At 50.8% G+C, this 19625-nt stretch overlaps 2 protein-coding genes across 2 annotated transcripts in view; one reads left to right on the plus strand and one right to left on the minus strand.

The window, feature by feature from the left end:
- The window catches only part of MYOM2 (myomesin 2), a 75852-nt gene extending 71415 nt beyond the window's left edge, over positions 1–4437 (minus strand). Inside the window, exons 1-2 of the mRNA XM_027122541.1 lie at positions 3259–4437; positions 1878–2036 (exon numbers count right to left, since the gene is read on the minus strand). Coding sequence (XP_026978342.1) covers positions 1878–2036; positions 3259–3365 — 266 coding nt within the window. The 5' untranslated portion in view covers positions 3366–4437. The remainder of the gene's footprint in view (positions 1–1877; positions 2037–3258) is intronic.
- A 7830-nt stretch (positions 4438–12267) lies between these two features.
- Positions 12268–17167, plus strand: LOC113628730 (basic proline-rich protein-like). The gene is made up of 2 exons (XM_027122542.1): positions 12268–12587; positions 14618–17167. The coding sequence occupies exon 2, from the start codon at positions 15432–15434 to the stop codon at positions 16365–16367; it is 936 nt and encodes a 311-aa protein (XP_026978343.1). The 5' UTR covers positions 12268–12587; positions 14618–15431; the 3' UTR covers positions 16368–17167.
- Positions 17168–19625: the final 2458 nt, after the last annotated feature.

Raw genomic sequence — 19625 nt, forward strand, 5'->3', positions numbered from 1 at the left:
AATTACTTAGATTTACTTTTAAAGGAGGAAAGACCTAATTTCAATAAGACCTTTCACATGGGAGATATGCACATGGGTTGTGAGAATAACATACTGTGAGGGTCCTAAAATGCAGATTCCCAAAGCATGGGTGCTGGGCTCCGTGGAGAGCTGACACAGCCCTGACCTATATCCACTGTGCTTGCCCAGAGGGACTGACATTTACCCTGGGCTCCAGGGACACAGTAACGTTATAATCAGTCATCAAGAATCCAAATACATTCTTGAGTCAGATTTGCTATTGCAAGAGTAGCTTCATGTGTTTTAGGAAGATTTCCAACAGCCAGGATTGTCACAAAAGTCATTTTTGCTGAACCACGTCAATCATGGTAACCCACTCCCTGACTGTTCAGATTAATACAAGCTTCCTTTCCCCATTTATTTCACCCCAGGAAACTGAGGAGTAGGAACTTTATGGGATAAGATCACACCAAGGTATAACTGATTGAAATAAAATTATAAAGCTCTGGTCTTCTCACTCCCTGTGCCAAAACCTTAAGCACAGTAGAAGCCTTTCTGAAATAATCCAACACATAAAAACCCAGCTCCTTAATGTACACATTCTGAAGTGATTCTTTCACAAAAGAAGTCTTCACTTGACAATAAAATAAATTTTCAGGGCAAAATTCCCATAAGGCATCTAAAAGATGATTCAAAAATTTTTTAAAATAAAGGCTAGGGCTTCCCTGGTGGCACAGTGGTTGAGAGTCTGCCTGCAGATGCAGGGGACGCGGGTTCGTGCCCCGGTCCGGGAGGATCCCACATGCCGCGGAGCGGCTGGGCCCGTGAGCCGTGGCCGCTGAGCCTGCGCATCCGGAGCCTGTGCTCCGCAATGGGAGAGGCCACAGCAGTGAGAGGCCTGCGTACCGCAAAACAATAATAATAAATAAATAAAGGCTAATCTTTTCAGCTATACAATATTTTCACTAAATAGATTCCTTAGTCATAGTGCAACTTTCAGACTGAAACATGTTGAGCGAAATCTCATTTTCCTTCCAGTTTTGAGTGTTTTAGCGATACAGAGAAAACTTTCTAGAAGTGAGTAGGAGGAGAAGGTGAGGGGTAAAAAACAGAGCAGCTACGAAATGAAGCATACATGAGATGCTCAAGTCCTCTGCTCTGAAAAGATCCAAGTCAGTTGACCACCTGTTCCTCTTGATCTGGAAATAATTTTAAGACCGATGTTCTTAGTCACCCACCCCATTCCTGTGACATATTCCCCATGAGCTGAGTCTGTAGCAATGTGAAACATGAGGGTCTACAGAACCCCCTCCCTTCAGCTCTGTGTCCACACGGACACGTGGCTGGAATCCCGGCCTCTCTTTGGAAGATTCCCCACTCATGTCTCAAGCCGCACAGCTGTTCCTTAGTAGCCGAAGAGGCTGGTGGTGGAAATTCGAAAACTCCGACTCAGCCCTTGAGGTCTTGAGGCCTCCGAATGGGACCAGCGTGCTTTCTGGGGAAAGGGAGTGAGTCTGGGGGCAGAGGACACAGGCCTGAGGCCAATCCAGCTGCAACGTGTGGACAGTGGCCGTGGGTCCTCTGGACCGCAGGGTTCTCTTCTGCACGAGGATGCAGAAAATCCATCCCCAGTTGTTTCCTTGTCGGGATGAATCAAGATGATGACGGTGGAGAATAAGAATCGACTGAAAACGGTCGTGCGTGGCTTTCACTGCAGCAAGTGTTCCCTTCCCAGTTTGCACACGTCCCCTTTCAGCTATGCCCCCCCCCCCCCCCCCCCCCCCCCCCCTCTGACTGCAGAGCCCCTGCCCAGGCCCCAGGGCAGCGCACGGCCCCCAGGGCTGGCCCAGCTGCAGGCAGAGAGGGCAGGGCGTTACCTGTGCTTCCTTTCCTGCTCGTCCTCTTCCAGCGCGGAGCTCACCCTCCTGGCACACAACCTGCAGGTGGTCCCCCCCGGTGCCGTCTGGCTGGACTCTCTCTGCGAGGACGACTCCTGAGTGACAGATTTCTGGGAAGACGTCTGGGTGGAAGCGCGCCTTGGCAAACATGGGAAAAATCACATGTGGTGGAGAAGTGTAAAAATGCATCGTCACAAACAACATCACTCCCTTTCCACGCCCCCAAACCATCCTCGAAATGCAGGGCACCCACACCTGCACATGTGGACACACACACATGCACATGCCTACGGGCACACCTGCATGTATGTGCTTACTTGGACATGTGAACACACACACACACCCCTAAGTGTGCCCTCCAGCCCGACTGCACAGGCCCATCCCCCACAGGGACGTGCCCCCAGACTCAGCTGCATGACACCCCTGCCCCTCCCTCAGGCCAGCCAGTGCCTTCCAGGCCCTTTTGGCCTGAGGCCATGATTATATATATACACGTATATCTTAAGGGATCCGAAGCTCCCTGAGGCTGCTGGGAGGGGCACAGAATGTTTGGCTTTGTTTGTTACCAGGATGGCAGCTAAGCACAAAGGACCACAGGCGGTTCTAAATACAGGGGCCGGGGCCGGGGACCTGAGGCCGGAGCCTGTGCCCGGCGTCCACCTCCTAAATTAACACCGGGGAAACGTGGGCGGCCAGGGCATGTGCCGCTGGCCCCTGCAGACGCAGAACCTCAGAAACTCACAGATGAGCCTGCGGCTTGACACCAGCCTATCAGGCAGTGAACGAAAAGTCTACCTTTTGCAACATTATTATTAACGTAGCAAAATTATCATTGAGATGGGCTTCCATCCCATCTTCACTCGGCCCCCGTTAACTTCTCTCCCACCGACATTCTTTCCCATGGGTTTCCTTCTCACCGCCCTCGCTGTTTGGTGACCTTTCAGATTCTAGCTCTGGAAGGCATGTGAAGAAGAGTGAAGTCAAGGAGCAATTACTGAAGGTCCACGACTCATGAGCTAAACCAGGGGCTAAGAGCCAGTCTACCAGGACCTGCCGGGATCTACAGGATTTGCCGGGATCTCCCAGGATCTTCCAGGACCTGCCAGGATCTACTAGGATCTGCCAGGACCTGCCACGATGCCATGCAGTGCCCCACATAAAGTTTGCTGTGCAGCCGGGTCAGCCACGTTCCCCGTCTGGCTCTGGACACAGGCATCGGGAAGCACGGCCCTCCCTACCTCCCCGGCTAAACCAGTTCACCTCCAGTCTTCAGGGGACTGGATAAAGCTTCTTGCCTTGAAAGTCAGACAAAGCTCGTCATCAAGGCTCGGCCTGCCCCCATCAGTGAATTACAACTTACTTTTTCGCTGCATATTCATCCACAAGGTACCTTGTTTGAATATTACGGTATGACTGGTCAAAGTGTTTGTGTCTCTTTTGGTAGAAGGGCACGGCAACAAGCGACATCTTTGTGGACACCTAGGAAAAAGAGTAACAAACAGAGCAGAGGTCCTGGAATTTCTAAAGTAATCAGGCTCCTGCAATCCACACTAACCTTTTAGGTTGTTCCAAAGAGGAAAATCAACTCCAATTAGCAAAACCCTTGTGGGGGAAGAGAATGTAAGAAAGAGTCTATAAGAGGAAATAATCCTGGACGCCTATTACGTTCCCTGGGACCTGACTTCATTTCTCGTTTGCTTCCATAAAAATTAGAAGATTGAGCCGCACGTTTCACTTAATTGTAAACTCACCCAATGTCTATAAACTACCTAGTTTGTTCAAGGCAACCGTGAAAAGCAATGTGAGCGATAAGGATAAAAATAATTAAAGCACAGGTCACAGAAGTAAACAAACAGAATACAAGAGAGGAGGAGATAAGAGCAAAGGAGACACAAAACGTGCTAGGAAGTAACGGGGGTTGGGGGGGGAGCACGTGGCCCAGGGCCACGGCAGTCAGAGGCCCTGAAGCAGGTGACATTTGAGAAGAGCCCAATAGACTGGGGAGGTGATGGGCGGAGGTGGGGCGGGCAGAGGGCATCCCAGGGGCAAAGTGGGAAGCAGGAAAACCCTGGGGCTCAGGACCTCGGGAAAAGCAGACAGGAAACGTCGCCCCGGAAAGCATGCAGCCGCATGGAGGTTTCCGCATCCACGCAGGAAGTGAAGACTCTCCTGCTCTGAAGGGGGGTTTGAGAACAGAAGGGTCTCCAGGAAGCCTTCCAGACCCAGCCCCCTAAAATCCCATCTCACTGGCTACTTGTCGGCCTGCTTGGTTGGGAGGGGCAGGCCTGGGGGCTGAGCCCAGCTCCACAGTCTGGGGGATGCGGGGAAGTGAGCGCTCTTTGGCTAAATTCTCCCCAAACAAGAAGTCTTCGAGACCCACCCTGCAGCAAGGATGTGGGGATTTGAGGCAGTGCAGGTATTAGACGGCCGTTTGCTGCACGTGTTCACCCAAATAAGTAAAATGCCAACTTACCGGGCTGCTTGACTCTCTCTAAAAAGGGACGCAGACAATGTCCCTAAATCCCTGTGATTTTTTTTTTTTTTTACGGTACGCGAGCCTCTCACTGTTGTGGCCTCTCCCGTTGCGGAGCACAGGCTCCGGACGCGCAGGCTCGGCGGCCATGGCTCACGGGCCCAGCCGCTCCGCGGCATGTGGGATCTTCCCGGACCGGGGCACGAACCCGTGTCCCCGGCATCGGCAGGCGGACTCTCAACCAGTGCGCCACCTGGGAAGCCCGCCCTGTGATTATTAACCTCCCAAATAAAGGGGCACAAGAACGCCTCCAAACCCGAGCTCCATTTTTGTCCTCTGTGTTGAAATTGGAATAATCTGCCCCGATTTAAAGAAGGACCCTTAGGAGGCCTCACAGCACAGCCCCAAGGGACACGGGGGTGGAAACGGGCAGAAAATGCCAGGTCCTGTCCTGAGACGAGCCCTCACCCTCATTCCTCATTGCAGCGCACACCTCTAAGCAAATGTTAGAAAACCTTACAAGCATAGAATTTGCTCGAAGTCTATGTCGCAGGATTCGTTCCCTTTAGACTGTGATTTTCTAGAATCACAGAATTATAGAGCTTGGAAAGATCCTTGGGGATTATCCAAACCCCTATTCTATGGGGGAGGACGAGTGGGCCAGGGGACCCGCCAGCCAGAGAGGAGAAGTGATTTCCCTAAAAACATACAAAAAGTGCCTGCCCATCCAGAGGCCACCAGACTTCTCTTTCGGGGTCTTCTATACTTCTCCACACTAACTCACCTCAAAATTCCCTCCTAAAAACCAACTACCACGTCTCCATTGAGGGTCCAGCGTGTGTCCTGTGGCTGGCATACATTTGACTATAAATATATAATAGGATGCTGCACCTAAAAGAACCCAATAAAAACATACCCCCTCCATTCCACCCCCGGTTTGAAAGAGGTACCATAACGTTGAGGTCAAGTGCACAGGTTTTGACACCTGACAGGCCTAGGATTGACTTCCGACTCCAGCACTACTGTGAAGTGACCTTGGGCTGACCTATCATTTCTCTATCTTGGACGTTCTACTGAATCTGCACGGTGCTGGCACCGTGCTTGGTAGGGAGGAACAAACAACTGGGGGCCGCCCCTAGCACACTATCGTTGTTTGTTGCTGTTAAGTTGAATTCTGCAGGTGTCTGAAAACATGCACTTATCACTTTAACACTTGCACAATATCCTCGACTGCATCTCTGGGATTTTCCAGTGAGTTACTCAGGGTGAATCTTCAAGGAAAGCTTCTGCCCATAAGGTACACACTCCGTTGCTGGGGACAGGTCACTGGATTGATGTGTTGGGGCACATGGGTCACCACTTGGAGCCAGTTTCATCTAGATGCCTTCTCCCATCACCCCTGCACTCACGGAGGAAAAGTCAGCTACAGCAGAAAAACCCAGAACAGCCCCTGCACCTGCTGTTGCACCAGTGGTCCTGTCCCGTCGCAATATTTACTTACATCTGTGTGGAGTCACCCTGCAGATCCGGGTGTGTTTCTTGGCAGAGGGAAGAATCCAAAAATGGCCTCGGTGACCGGAGAGGATAAGCTATCTCGACATGTGTAGAGTGTGGCAGCTAGCACCCTCAGAGCCCCCTCTTGGTGGGACCCTGCTCCTGCTCAGAGCCAGCGACCTGCGGGCTCCGAGTGCAGTCAGCACCCGGCGTGTCCTGGGCTGACGTGACGCCAGTGTGGCCGCTGAGTCCTCACGCCTCCTGCCGGGAGCAGGCGCTTTGCGGCGATCAGGGGCAGGGCCGGAGTCCAGCGCACGTGATTCCCGTGCTCTCGCTCTGACCGTGGACTTGCTGGAGGTACGACCCCCAGGACACCATGGGACCACGGCGGTACCCAGGGCTAAGCCCACGTGATTCTCTGCTAACTGAGTGGACATGATGCTGACCCACCCGCACTTGGAGCACCTGCCCTGCCCCGCGCCGGCCAAGCCTGGACCGGGGGGCCATTGCATTTCAAGGACAGAGACATCTTAGGGACGCCTGCTCCGGGGAAGGCAGCAAACTCCCACCTTCTGTGCATGGGGCCCCCTGCCCGCACTCACTGACTGTATGAGCCTTAAGCCCAGCCCAGGTGCACAGGAAGGGCCACCACACAGCCCAAGCCCACGCCAGGCCACCCATTTGGGCTCTGCTCAGTGGACCTCAAATTCCAGAACCTGGGGACTTCCCTGGTGGCACAGTGGTTAAAAGTCCGCCTGCCAATGCAGGGGACACGGGTTCGAGCCCTGGTCCGGGAAGATCCCACATGCCGCAGAGCAACTAAGCCCGTGAGCCACAACTACTGAGCCTGCGTGCCACAACTACTGAAGCCTGTGCGCCTAGAGCCCGTGTTCCGCAACAAGAGAAGCCACCACAATGAGATGCCCACACACCACAACGAAGAGTAGCCCCCGCTCGCCACAACTAGAGAAAGCCCGTGTGCAGCAAGGAAGACCCAACGCAACCAAAAATAAATAAATAAAAATTAAAAAAAAAATTCCAGAACCTGCCCAGGTGTCCCTGTCCCCACTGGGGACCTGCAGACAGGGGGGAGGACGCCTCGTGGAAGCGAGTTCCCTGCAGGCTCAGCATGGGCTCCGACCCCCCTCAGCCTGGGGCCGTGAGGGGCGTGGCCAGCTGTGCTAGGGGGACCCCACCGAGAGGAGGACGTGGCGGGCGGTGTGCACAGAGCTCCCTCCACTTTCTCCTCTTTAGGGAAACGACCCCCAGCTGACGCCTCAAAACACAGAGAAGACAGCGGCCCCCAGCACAGTTCTGGGGGGTGAGTCCCGCATGGAGGGGGCGTCGGGGGCGGGATTCCAGCGCTCACCCTGCCGCCCACCCAGCTCTCGGGGCTCGGTTTGTTTTGCTGAGAACAGGGGGCCAGAGGAGGAGGCAGGAACATTCCTTCAAGCGCCAGCGGCGCCCGGATCTGTGGCCAAGTTTAAAACCACCGGAGGCAACACTGCTCCGCCCACTGACCGCCCTCAAATACCACAGAAGCAGAGTCGACCTTGATGAAACACACAGGTTCTGGTGTTTTCAGCGATCGTGAGTGACTTTACACAACTTGAGATGCGTCACCTTATTCTGTCCTGGTTCGAATCTCGGCCTTTCCTATGAGGAAACCGCTTCAGGTGATGAAACTAACCCTCAGGTCACTGGTTCCCGGTGACGAAGCCAAATTTCCATCCCGGCGTCTGACTCGGCACCGGCCTGCTTCCCACCCACCATCGCTCCTGACACCTTTGGGAATCATGACACTGAAATGAAACGCGAGCCTGTCAAGCACTGGGGCCCGTGCGTCCGTGACAGGCTCCATCCTAATCCCTTCCTGAGAGGACTATTTGGAACCGATCTCTCGTGTCACCAAGAAGGGTTTTAATCTGTGAAAACGTTTCAATGAAAACACATTTACTTCCATTTCATAAAAGAAATTGTTGTTTGTGCAGCTAAAGTTGTTGAAGTCCATGAACACACCAAGGTAAAGCTCTTCTGGAGAAACAGAAAGGGTACAGTTGGTCCACAGCCCCGAGGAACTATGCCCTCAGTTCCCAAGACGGGTTCCATTCACAGCGAGGACTACTTTCCCCAAGGTTTTTCCAAACTACTCAGCTCCAAAAGTAAATATAACTGAGCACAGCATAACTCTCAAAATCTCACCATCCGACGTGGTCTGACGTCTAACGTCTGTCAGCCAGCTTCCCAAGTGTCCCCCAAAGAGCCTCTCAGCCCCAGGACTGAACGTCTTAGCAGGTCGCTCAGCTACCTCTCTCCCTGAAGCTCCAGGGTTCTTCCAGGGAGCCTGACCCACCCGGGCCCAACGCTTAAGCAGGATCGAATTAGATGGAGAGACAAGATAATGCGCTGCTTCCCGGACAGAAGCTTTCCAGCAACCCAGCGACTTACCACATTTTTCATAAATGGCGAGAATTAAAAACAAATCAACGGTGACACAAATATTTCATCCCATAAACTTTACCCTTGTTTTCATGACGCACAGGCACATGGGTGAAGGTCCCTAATTCAGAGTTAGCGTCATGCGAATTCGCTGCACATAGAACCCAGACTTAGTCCAGTAAATAGCTACTCTAAATGATCTTTGCTGCGTGTGCTCTTCGACGCCTGTCTTACTTCTGCTCAGTGAGGAAGGACCTTGAGACCAGGAGGTGGAGAGAGCTAAGCATTTCCAAGCACTGAGACCCCACGTTCCTGCCTCACTGCCCCTCCCGGGCCTCCTGGGTGCAGGCATCCAACTCCACTGCATTTTTCTGGGGCAGCGTTTCAAGAGCATGACCAGAGGAAGCTCAGGCTCTCTTAGGGAAACCAAGCCTGAAAATCCTGCAGGATCATAACGCGTGAAAAAGCACAAAGGAGAAAAGCATCACTGTGAGGGGAGAACTTAGAAACAGTGACAAGAAGTACTGTTTTTGTCCCCTCCCCTAGATGCTACAGTAGGTCTGAGCTGAATAGCCCTGCTTTCTTTCTGTTTCTCTTAAGAAAATATCCAATTTTATTTCACACCATTTCAAACCTGCCCTCTCCTGACAGAGGCTCTCATTTCTGTGACTCGTGAAAATTGCAGACATCCATCAACCAACTCAGGGACCAAAAGGAGATGCTGCAAAAACCAGGGCTAAAGTGCGAGGGCTGGGAAGGGGCTCAGAACCTCCTAACAACACAGAAAGTATTCGAATCCAGTCAAAGAAACCCAGACCTGGGCTCTAATTACTGGCTGGCTTTCTGCATGGAGCGGAGTTCGTTGGTTCCCATGGCTTCACCCTGACACCCTCTGCTTAGGAAATCTGAGTGCAGCCAGCTTCTGCACGCTATCCTTCCTTCCTCCAAAGCCTCACATCAGAAAAGGAAAGAAGCGGAGGAAACTCACCCAGAGAGAAAGGAAGGTGGCGAAGAGGAGACAGCGTCTGCCTCACGGGCTCACCGGGCTGCAGGCTCCGGCCGAGGGAAGCAAAGCACGTCTCCCTCCAAACGTCCAGCCTCCCTCCCATTTATGGCTGAGGAGATGCTATTTATAGACCCTTGGGAAGCCTGGCCCCTCGCTGATACCTGCATCATAAATCATCAGCCTGCTCTTAGGAGGGAAAAAGTTTCATTCGAGGCGGAAAAATCGAAAAGTGAAAAGCATCCTTCCCGACTCGCAAAGTGCATTTCTCACGCCCAGGAAACTGAGGAAGCAGCTACCGACGGAGAAAAAGAGGGCAGGGCCCTGACATCCCCCGCCCGCCCTCCCCAGACCCCGCTGCACCCCGAACATAAATTCACAGACGTATCTTTAATGCTTTGGGGCTAAAGTTTCCCTGGTACCTAAACGGACGCTCGCAGATGAGTCTCTAACACAGACTTGATTGCAATAAGCATTTTCACTGTTTTGACACCAAATCCCGAGAGTGCTGTTAGCCGTGGATGGAGGGAAGGTGGCCTCTGGGGTGCGTGTGTGTGTGTTTGGTTGGGTTTTTTAAAATTTATTTCAGAGATGACTCAAGCTCTGACTTGGTTTCATCCTGGGGTTAATGTAGCCAGAACTTCTACCTAAAAGAGGACCCATGCCTAGTCGGCAAGTTACGTCTTATTTATAGTTATTACCACCGGCGTGCGCGGCATCTAACCCGCCCAGATGACTGCAGGGTGCAGCATGTGTCCAAGTATAAATAACACACGACTGGCATGATTGATCAGGGCTGTCACAGGGAGCCTATCGCCGAGAGGCGGGCCGAGTCGGGATGCCCCGCCTCAGAGGCCAGAGCTGACTGCAGCCATGTCCCAGGCTCAGCTGCAGTGGGGCTGTTTCCCCGCTGGCACAATGTGTGTGAGAACAACCGGCTTTTAAGTCTGCTGCAAAAATTAGTGAGAATAATATATAGGAAGTGCCTGGGAGTCCAAAAAACTCCCTGTCCCCACATCTGGCTTATCAGGAACGTAGCCAAGGACCAGCAGCACAGGTCAATGGATGAACGAGATAAATACCACAAAGGCACACAAGACACGGAAGCAACCCCAGTGCCCGTCGACAGATGGATGGATAGAGAGGACGTGGTACATACATATGATGGAATACTACTCAGCCATTAAAAAGAATAAAATCATGCCATTTGCAGCAACGTGGATGTACCTAGAGATTATCATACTAAGTGAAGTAAGTCAGACAAAGACAAATATCATATGATATCGCTTATATGTGGAATCTAAAAAAATAGTACAAATGAATCCATATATAAAACAGAAACAGACCCAAAGACAGAAAACAAACTCATGGTTACCAAAGGGGAAAGGGGGGGAGGGATAAATTAGGAGTTTGGGATTAACATATACACACTGCTGTATATAAAATAGGTAACACACAAGGACCTACTGTACAGCACGGGGAACTATATTCAATATCTTGTCATAACCTATTGAGATAGTGGAAAATAATCTGGAAAAGAAATATATATTGATATATATGCATAACTGAGTCACTCTGCTGTACACTTGAAACTAACACAATCTTGTAAATCAACTATACTTCATTAAAAAAAACAAGATATCACAAAGGCACAGAGTAAAAGCTGTTTACTTCACCATCTGAGCATCCCTGCATCCTCTCCATCCAGCCATTCACTGTCCTCCCTAAACACTGCCATCTATGTTCCGAACGTGGGCTGAACCTGCAAGCAGACAGGAGCCGAAGAGAGGAAACCCGGAGGATGTGGTCAGAGGTGTGAGTTACAGCCACCCTCCCCGGCTTCCCAACCACAGGGATTCCCTTTTTTTTTTACTGAAGCCACTTGGCATTGGGTTTCCATCACGTGTGACCTAAAGAATCCTGACTAATGCAAAGAAAAGCTTCAGTGATTGTACTTCTACAAATTTAGCTAAAATTTGCAATAAGATGGAGGAAAAACATGATATCAAGGAGAAATGTCAGAGGACATAAAAAAGGAGACTGAAAGCTAAAACGTGGCGTCAGAAACGTTCTGAATCATGGAAACCTCGGGGTCACATGGATTACGGGGCAAAGTTAAGTCCTAAGGATTTCATGAAATTATAGCACAGGGCCAAAATAGATGCTCAATGCAGAAAAATCTGTTCGAATACTTGAAAAAAGTAAAATTATTCTAAGATATTTTGTTAACTTCCATACATTCTGTCTCAGAAAGCACCAAAAGAAATGGTCTAACGCAGTTTAGAAAACGTCTATCCAACTGGCCGGATATTCGTGACTATTTCATGTTGCAAAGATCGAAGGCCCGTCAAAAAGAAGCTTCCAGGCTTTGGCGAGAACACGAAGCAGAGCGTCAATGACGGTGGAAACGGCACTGCTGGCCGTCTGGAACGTGTGCTGGCCTTTATCTCCTCATGTCCACAGTGGGTCCCCCACTAACAGATGGCTGCCAGGAGGGGCGCCCGGAGAACTGGGCCCCCTTAGCCCCAAATACGCCAGCTCTTTCTCCCGACTGCTCATCTCTCTGTTGTTGAGGGTTTCACTTCTCACCAAAGAGAACTGATCCTGACATTCTTGCTGCAGTGGCCCATCCTGAGCCTCTAAGCTGGACACATGCACTGCCCAGCTCACTGCCCTGCTCAGCCATCTTCCCAGCAGATGCCACCTGACAGGCCCCACAGGGGAGGGGGGCAATGCCCATCACAACTCCCCCATGAATTTCACTCCCTTCAGACTGCTGGCCTGCCTGTATGGGGGCTTAAGCCTGTCCCCCCAACCCTGCCCCCTGGACCCTGTCCCCCGGACCCTGCCCCCCGACCCTGCCCCCTGGACCCTGCCCACCCTGGACCCTGCCCCCCTGGACCCTGTCCCCCCTGGACCCTGCCCCCCGGACCCTGCCCCCCCCAGACCCTGCCCCTGGAGCACAACCATCCTGTGAGGCAGCTGCCCCACTGAGGCAGGCACGTCCTAGAGGAGCTCAGTAAATAACTCACCCAAGAGAAACCACAGAGCAGGATTTTAAACACCAGCTTCCTGTCTGGCTTCCTGTCCATGTTCTCAGCTGCTCCAAAGGGCAACCAGAATTTTCTCAGCCCTCTCAAACAATCCCACATTTTAGGCAATGAAGCAGCACCTCGAATGGTAAGCAAACCCTGCATATGAGAAACGAGAACCGTAGACCCGGACAACTCCATTAGGCCATCAGCCCCATCACTGGCCCTCCCTTTCAAGCCCCGGAAATGTGAGTACCACAAAGGAGGTACACTTGGAGAAACGTGCTTTGTCCTTCTCTCTCTCTTCAGAATGTCTTTCTTCCTAGACATGTGTGTCTGTGTGTTCCATATCTGGATTATACGGGAGAATGGTTTAAACCTCAAGAAAAGCACATGTCTAGATGAGAACTTTCTGAAAATGTTCGTCGTACGAGTGTGACCTTGTTCAGAGAGATGAAACCACCCCCTTTTTAAAATACCTGTGGTCAAGAAAAAAGACTACAGAATGGAGAATTTCATCAGAGAACTGGAGTTTATTTTTTTAATAACATATATTTTTTTGGTAATTTATCCTTTACTCTTTTTTTTTTAATTAATTTATTTCTTTTATTTATTTCTTTTTGGCTGTGGTGGGTCTTCGTTGCTGCGCACGGGCTTTCTCTAGCTGTGGCGAGCGGGGGCTACTCTTCGTTGTGGTGCGCGGGCTTCTCATCGCAGTGGCTTCTCTTGCTGCGGAGCACGGGTTCTAGGCACCCGGGTTTCTGCTGCTGTGGCTCGCCAGCTCTAGACGCAGGCTCAGTAGTTGTGGCGCATGGGCTTCATTGCTCCGCAGCATGTGGGAACTTCCCGGACCAGGGCTCGAACCCGTGTCCCCTGCATTGGCAGGCGGATTCTTAACCACTGCGCCACCAGGGAAGCCCTACTCTTTTTTTTTTTTAAAACAGACTTTTTTAGAGCCGTTTTAGGTTCACAGCAAAATGGAGTGGAAAGTATGGTGGTTTCCATCTACTCTGGTCCCCCACATAAACACCCGCCCCCATGACCAACACTCCACAACAGGGGTGCCTTTGTCACAATTGTCACTCCAAGTCCTCTTACATTCGGGGTCCCTCTTGGTGTACTTTCTATGGGTTTTGGCAACTGTATGACATTTATTCACATTACAGTAACATATAGAGGAGATTCATCGACTAAAAATCTTCTGTGCTCTATTCATCCCTCCCCCCAACCCCTGGCAACCACTGATCTTTATACTATCTCTATAGTTTTGCCTTTTCCAGAATGTCACACAGTTTGTGGACTTTTCAGGTTGGCTTCTTTCACTCAGTGATATGCATTTGAGGTTCCTCCATGACTTTTCATGGCTTGAAGGTTTACTTCTTCTCAGTGCTGAACAATATTCCATTGTCTGGATACACCACAGTTTATTTTATCCACTCACCTACTGAAGGACATCTTGGTTGCTTCCAAGTCTTAACAATTATGAATAAAGCTGCCATAAACTTCCCTGTGCAAACGTTTATGCGAACATGAATTTTAACTCGTGAAACTTGTTTTCATGAGTCTTCCAACTCATCCAGCACCATCGCTGGATCACAGGGTAAGAGTATGTTTAGTTTTGTGAGAAACTGCCCGACTGACTTCCAAAGTAGCTGTATGCCCACCTCTGCATCCCCGCCAGCAGTGATGAGAGTTCCCGTTGCTCCGCACCCTCACCAGCATTTGATGGTGTCAGTGCTCTGGATTTTGGCCCTTCTAATAGGTGTGTAGTGGTATCTCCTTGTTTTAATTTGCACTTCCCTGATGACACGTGATGCGGAGCATCCTCTCATATGCTACTTGCCATCTTTGTATCTTCTTTGGTGAAGTGTCTGTTCAAGTCTTTTGCCCAGTTTTTAATCAGGTTTTTCATTTTCTTTTGTTGATTTTTAATAGCCCTTTGTATATTTTGAATGAGTCCTTTATCAGATATGTCTTTGGCAAATCCTGCTCCCAGTCTGTGACTTGTCTGTTCATTGTCTTGACAGTGTTCTGCACAGAGCAGACATTTTTAATTTTCACCAAGTCCCACTGATCAATTATTTCTTTCATGAATCGTGTCTTTGGTGTTGTACCTAAAAAGTCATCGCCATGCTCAAAGTCATCTAGACTTTTCTCTTAGAATTTATTGTTTAAAAAGAATAAAACGAAAATTCTAGAACTGAAAAATCCAACTATAGAAATTAAGAACTTAATAAACATTTTTAACCACACTCCATTTCTCTCCTCCGCTCCTAAGGCCAATACGCCCCCCTGTGCTGTGGACCCCATCCCTCTCGTGCGGAATAATCCCCAGAGCTCATAGAGGGTCAGGAACACTTTGTGAGCCCATCAGCCAGAAAGGAAAAGCTCACAGTTCACGGGACATGTGAAGAGGTGCTCAACAGGGCACAGACTAAGCAACACATCAAATTACCCTAAGGTAAGGCTGCTCTCACATCTCTATAAGCTCAAGAAGGAGGGAATGCATTGAACATGCTAAATAAAAACACAGACGGTATTGAGAAGATCCAAGTGAAACTTTTAGAAAGTTCCACGTCTGAGGTTTTTCAGGTACTGATGGGATTGACGGCACATTACTTCAGAAACAAATATCGCTGAATACTGAGGATGCAACAATAGAACATATACAAGATAAAATACACAGAGAAAAAAGATGGGAAAAAATAAAAAGAGTCTCAGAGAGCTGCAGGACATCTTGAGGCAGGTAATTACACACATGGACTTCGGGTCCCCAAGGGATTGGGCTGGACAGAATATTTGAAGAAATAACTTGCAAAATATTCCTAAAACTGCTAAAACTACAAACCCACAGACACAAGAAGCTCAACAAACATCAACTTCAAGAAACATGGATGAAACTATGCAAGTCATATCGATATCCAAGCGCTTAAAGTCAGTGATTAAGAGGAAAGCTTAAAAGCAAAAAGAGGAACAAGACATTTTCTGCGGAGGAATGAGGCTAGGAAGGAGTTTTCACGGAAACAATGCAAAGGACGGTATTCAGCCAAAAGAAGGAAAAAACCTTTCAGAAACGAAGGTGACCCCTGCCCATGCACACACACAGCCAGGGTGCTGTGAGTAGGAACCCCAGGAGACACCCCTGCCTCATACCCAGGGTGTCGGCCGAGGCCCGGGGGGCGCCTGGTCTCACCCTCCTGTCTGCTCAGGGTGTCCACGCTGTCGCCCCGCAGCCGCGTCACTACCCGAACGTCCTTCCAGCGTCCTCCAGCCGTGGGAACAGGGCCCCCAGCCCCACACGCGCTCCAGCTGCAGCCTCGCCCTCCTGGCCTGGCTCCCAACCTGCACATGCTCGCATTCCCCGTTTATCCCCTTTCCATTCGTCCTTTGGCCTCCTCCAATCCACCTTCTGTTCCCATCACATCACTCACCAAAATAGCTCTGTCACCCACGACCCCGTGTCACCACCTCCAAGGGACGTGTCTGCTCTCAGGTTCCTCAACCTCCGGCCACCGTCTGACCCCTACGGCCACCTCCCTCCCAAGACATGCGATCCCACCGTGAGATGTCAAAGCTGCCCCAGGGCACTGCTCACGGCCCCTTCTCTTCCCAACTGGGCCCCGTCCCCTTACCCTTCGGAGGCTCCACCTGGAAGCAGGTGTCTCCCCGGGTGGGGGGCGCCCAGAGTGTGTGTCCAGCTGCCCTCCCTCCCCCATCGGAAGCGTAGATGGAACCTTACACTCAGCAAGGCGAAGACTGAACTCGGGCCCCCTCCTGCTGCCCCGTCTCCGTGTCCAGCGGTCCCCACCCCACGAGCAGCACGAGGCAGGGAGCACGGGCGCCTCCCCCAGGCCCTTCTGAGCCTGCACAGTCTTCCTCCTGGACACCCTCAGTCCCGCCACCTCGGACCCCCTCCAGGGCCATCGCCCCAGGCCAAGTTGGGACCGGCTCCTGCTGAACGGCGACAGCCTCTCTCCGCGCCCATCCTGGCTCCTCTGACGCGTACTCTCCAGACCACGACCAAATAAATGTCTCAAAAAGCAAATCGGAGCAGTCACCCCACGCCCCTCAGAGCCCTTATGTCTTAATCTAAAGACCAGCACCTTGACGTCTGAGCCCCGCCCACAGGGTCCTGGCTGGAAGGCTCCAGGTTGGTTGCACGGCCTCCCTCTTTCTGCTCAGGTAACCCCTGTTCAAACCTCATCTCGAGCACCCATTTTTCAGGCGCCTTTTCTGAGCCCAGTCTGAGTGGGGTTCCTCCGTTACGTCCTCCCCAGGGCCCTCGCTACGACTGGTACCCGCGCATGCGCACTGACGCGGGCGCCGGTCTGGCTCGCCCATCTCACCGGCAGGGCTCTGAGCACCGGGTGCTCTGCTGGCCACGAAAATACAGGGGCTCAGCTACAAACCCACTCAAAAAACACTCTCAACAAAGAAGAGCTTCCTACTGAATACACCAAACTAGTTAACGTGCCTCCTTCACTGTGAGCAAGAAACTGTGTGGTGACCCGACCAGTGTGCTCGTCCCAACATCAAAGCAACCGGGTGGCCTGGAGCATTTCTCAGCGTCTCTGTAATGGAGCCCGAAGTTTTTCCATCTTTTGTAAATCAAAACTAATCCTAGGAAACCTGGCCCCAGCTCTCGGCCTTGTACCTTGCAGGTATCATGTGCGCATTCTCTTCCGTGTCACCTCCGACGCACTCCTCACCGAGATGAGGGTGCCGGGAGCCCCCAGGGCCATGGGTGACGTGCAGCCCAGCTCACCCGGGGTCAGATGTCTCCCAGCTCGTGAGGTTCATCTGGACCAGACAGAGGATAAAAATTGTCTTAGCAGAGGAGAGACCCAAAGAGGCTACGAAAACCCATGTGGGAGAGGAAAGGCTGACGTTGAAGCCGCTTATAGTTGTCAAGGCAACCACAGATGTCTACATCTTGGCAACGTTCAGGATTACAATGCGATCCTTAATGCAATATTCACGGCTGTGTTTTAAAACTCCGAGAACTGCCTCCTGACTGTTAGAACCGTACCCTGTAGGCCTTTCTTCTAAACCAACTGTCCCCAACGGCCAAGGACTGGTGCAGAGACAGGAGCTGGTTTACATCTGGACTCTCACTTTGACCAGATCGTGCCTGGCCCATCGTACAAGCTCAACAATATATTTTTACTAAATGAGAAAGCATGGCCTTTATCCTGTAGACGCTATTTACGGGTTCCTGTGTACAGCTATGGCCCTCAATTAATGGGAAGTTAATCTCTACCCTGTCATTAAATAATCACAGCAAGGGCAGAGGAGGTAAGACGTGGCCAGAGGGCCCTGAGCTGTTGTCAAGGGCACTGGCTCCGGGCCTGGTTTTCCTGTTTGTTAATCTGTTGCTGAAGCTGCGTGCCTTGGGCAGACTCTCTCCACCCTCCCAGATCTTGGCTTCCCCACTGGGAAAGTGAGACTTAAATTAGATGATCCTCGTCTAAGCCCAGATACGCTATGATTTCAGTCCTGAACGATCACGCCAGGAGAAGAGAGCCTCACCCACTCCAACACGGTCGCCAGCGGCCTGGCCCAGAATAGGATCCAGGAAACAGGAACCAGAGCACAGGATGGTCCTGCCAAGAGGATTCTGAAAGTGCTTAACGGCTTAAAGATCACCAACAACACAACAAGCCAGGTGCTTGTAAACTAGAGGCTGTCATAAAACAAAGGCGGGTGGAAAGTGCAGGAGTGAGTTCAGCTGGCAGGGACCACCTGTCCTGTGCACAGCAGGAGACAGACCGCGTGCCCCTGGGCTCCGGGGGGCTGCACGTGGTGAGGACAGAGGCCCAAGGCCAGCCCACGGGGGACGCTCAGAACCAAACAGAACATCCCGTCCGGCCCTCACTTCACCCTATAAACTCGGAAACTGAGGCCCAAAAAGGTTAAAAAACGTTGGCAGGGTCACATGCCTTGCATGGGTTTGAACTAAAATTCAAATAGCTTTATTTTCAGGCCCTCATGATTTAGCCTCCAGGGAGGAGTTGGTTCCCACAGTGGGTGTGTGAGGCCAGGTCAAGGTCAAGGTGACGGCCACGACCAGTTCAGCAAGCGACTTGGGCCACGACCCACTCAGGGAAGCCACAGCCAGGGTGAGTTACGGGGTGATCCACACACAGGTCAAGTCTGCTGAGGGGCCAGGCCCACAGGACGCATCCAGACATGGGCTCTGAGGTCCAATCCTTTTTTTTTTTTATTCAAGTATAACTGATGTACAATGTGACACGTTACTGGTGTACAATATAGTGATTCACAATTTTTAAAGGTTACACTCCATTTATAGTTATTATAAAATATAGGCTGTATTCCCTGTGCTGTACAGTCTATCCTTGCAGTTTATTTTATACCTAATAGCCTGTACCTCTTACTCCCCTCTCCGTATGTTGCCCCTTCCCCCTTCCCTCTCCCCGCTGGTAACCACTAGTTTGCTGTCTACATCTGTGAGTCTGCTTTTTTGTTATATTCACTAGTTTGTTTTTAGATTCCACATATAAGTGACATCGTACGGTATTTGTCTTTCTCTATCTGATTTATTTCACTTAGCATAATGCCCTCCTAGCCCACCCATGTTGCTACAAATGACAAAACGTCATTTGTTTATATGGCTCAGAAGTATTCCATTGTATATATATGTACCACATCTTCTTTATCCATTCATCTGACGATGGACACTTAGGTTGCTTCCATATCATGGCAATTGTAAATAATGCTGCTGTAAACATCTTTTCTAATTAGTATTTTCATTTTTTTTTGGATGTATACCCAGGAGTGAGATTGCTGGATTATATGGTAGTTCTATTTTAAGTTTTTAAAGGAACCTCCACACTGTTCTCCATAGTGTCTGCACCAATTTACACCAACAGTGCACGAGGGTTCCCTTTTGTCCACACCCTCGCCAACATGTGTTATTTGTGTTCTTTTTGACGATGGCCGTTCTGACAGATGTGAGGTTATCTCTCAGGGTGGTTTTGACTTGCATTTTAAGGTCCAGCTCTTCCTAAGCACGTGGAGGTCAGGAACAGGCTCTAGAATCCAGTGCGGCTCGGTTCTCACCTCCTTGTTCCTGAGAGAAGACACAGTCAGGGCTGAGAACCAGGGTGACATCTGGGCCCAGAGACCTGCTCTGACAATACTAGGCGTTTGAACAAGACAAGGCCTGGAAAACCACAACGATTTCCCCCAGGACGTTCAATTCTGTGTTTACTTGAAATCAAGAATATGTTTGTGTTGGCTCCCCAGGCTTCCTGGAAAACCCCAGA

Source organism: Aethalodelphis obliquidens, unplaced genomic scaffold, assembly GCF_003676395.1.
Source record: "Aethalodelphis obliquidens isolate GAN/ISIS:26980383/991018 unplaced genomic scaffold, ASM367639v1 scaffold25, whole genome shotgun sequence".
Taxonomy (NCBI): Eukaryota; Metazoa; Chordata; class Mammalia; order Artiodactyla; family Delphinidae; genus Aethalodelphis; species Aethalodelphis obliquidens.

Excerpts from the sequence above, each read along its gene's own strand:
- LOC113628730 (XM_027122542.1), top strand. The coding sequence starts at position 15,432 with ATGCACACACACAGCCAGGGTGCTGTGAGTAGGAACCCCAGGAGACAC.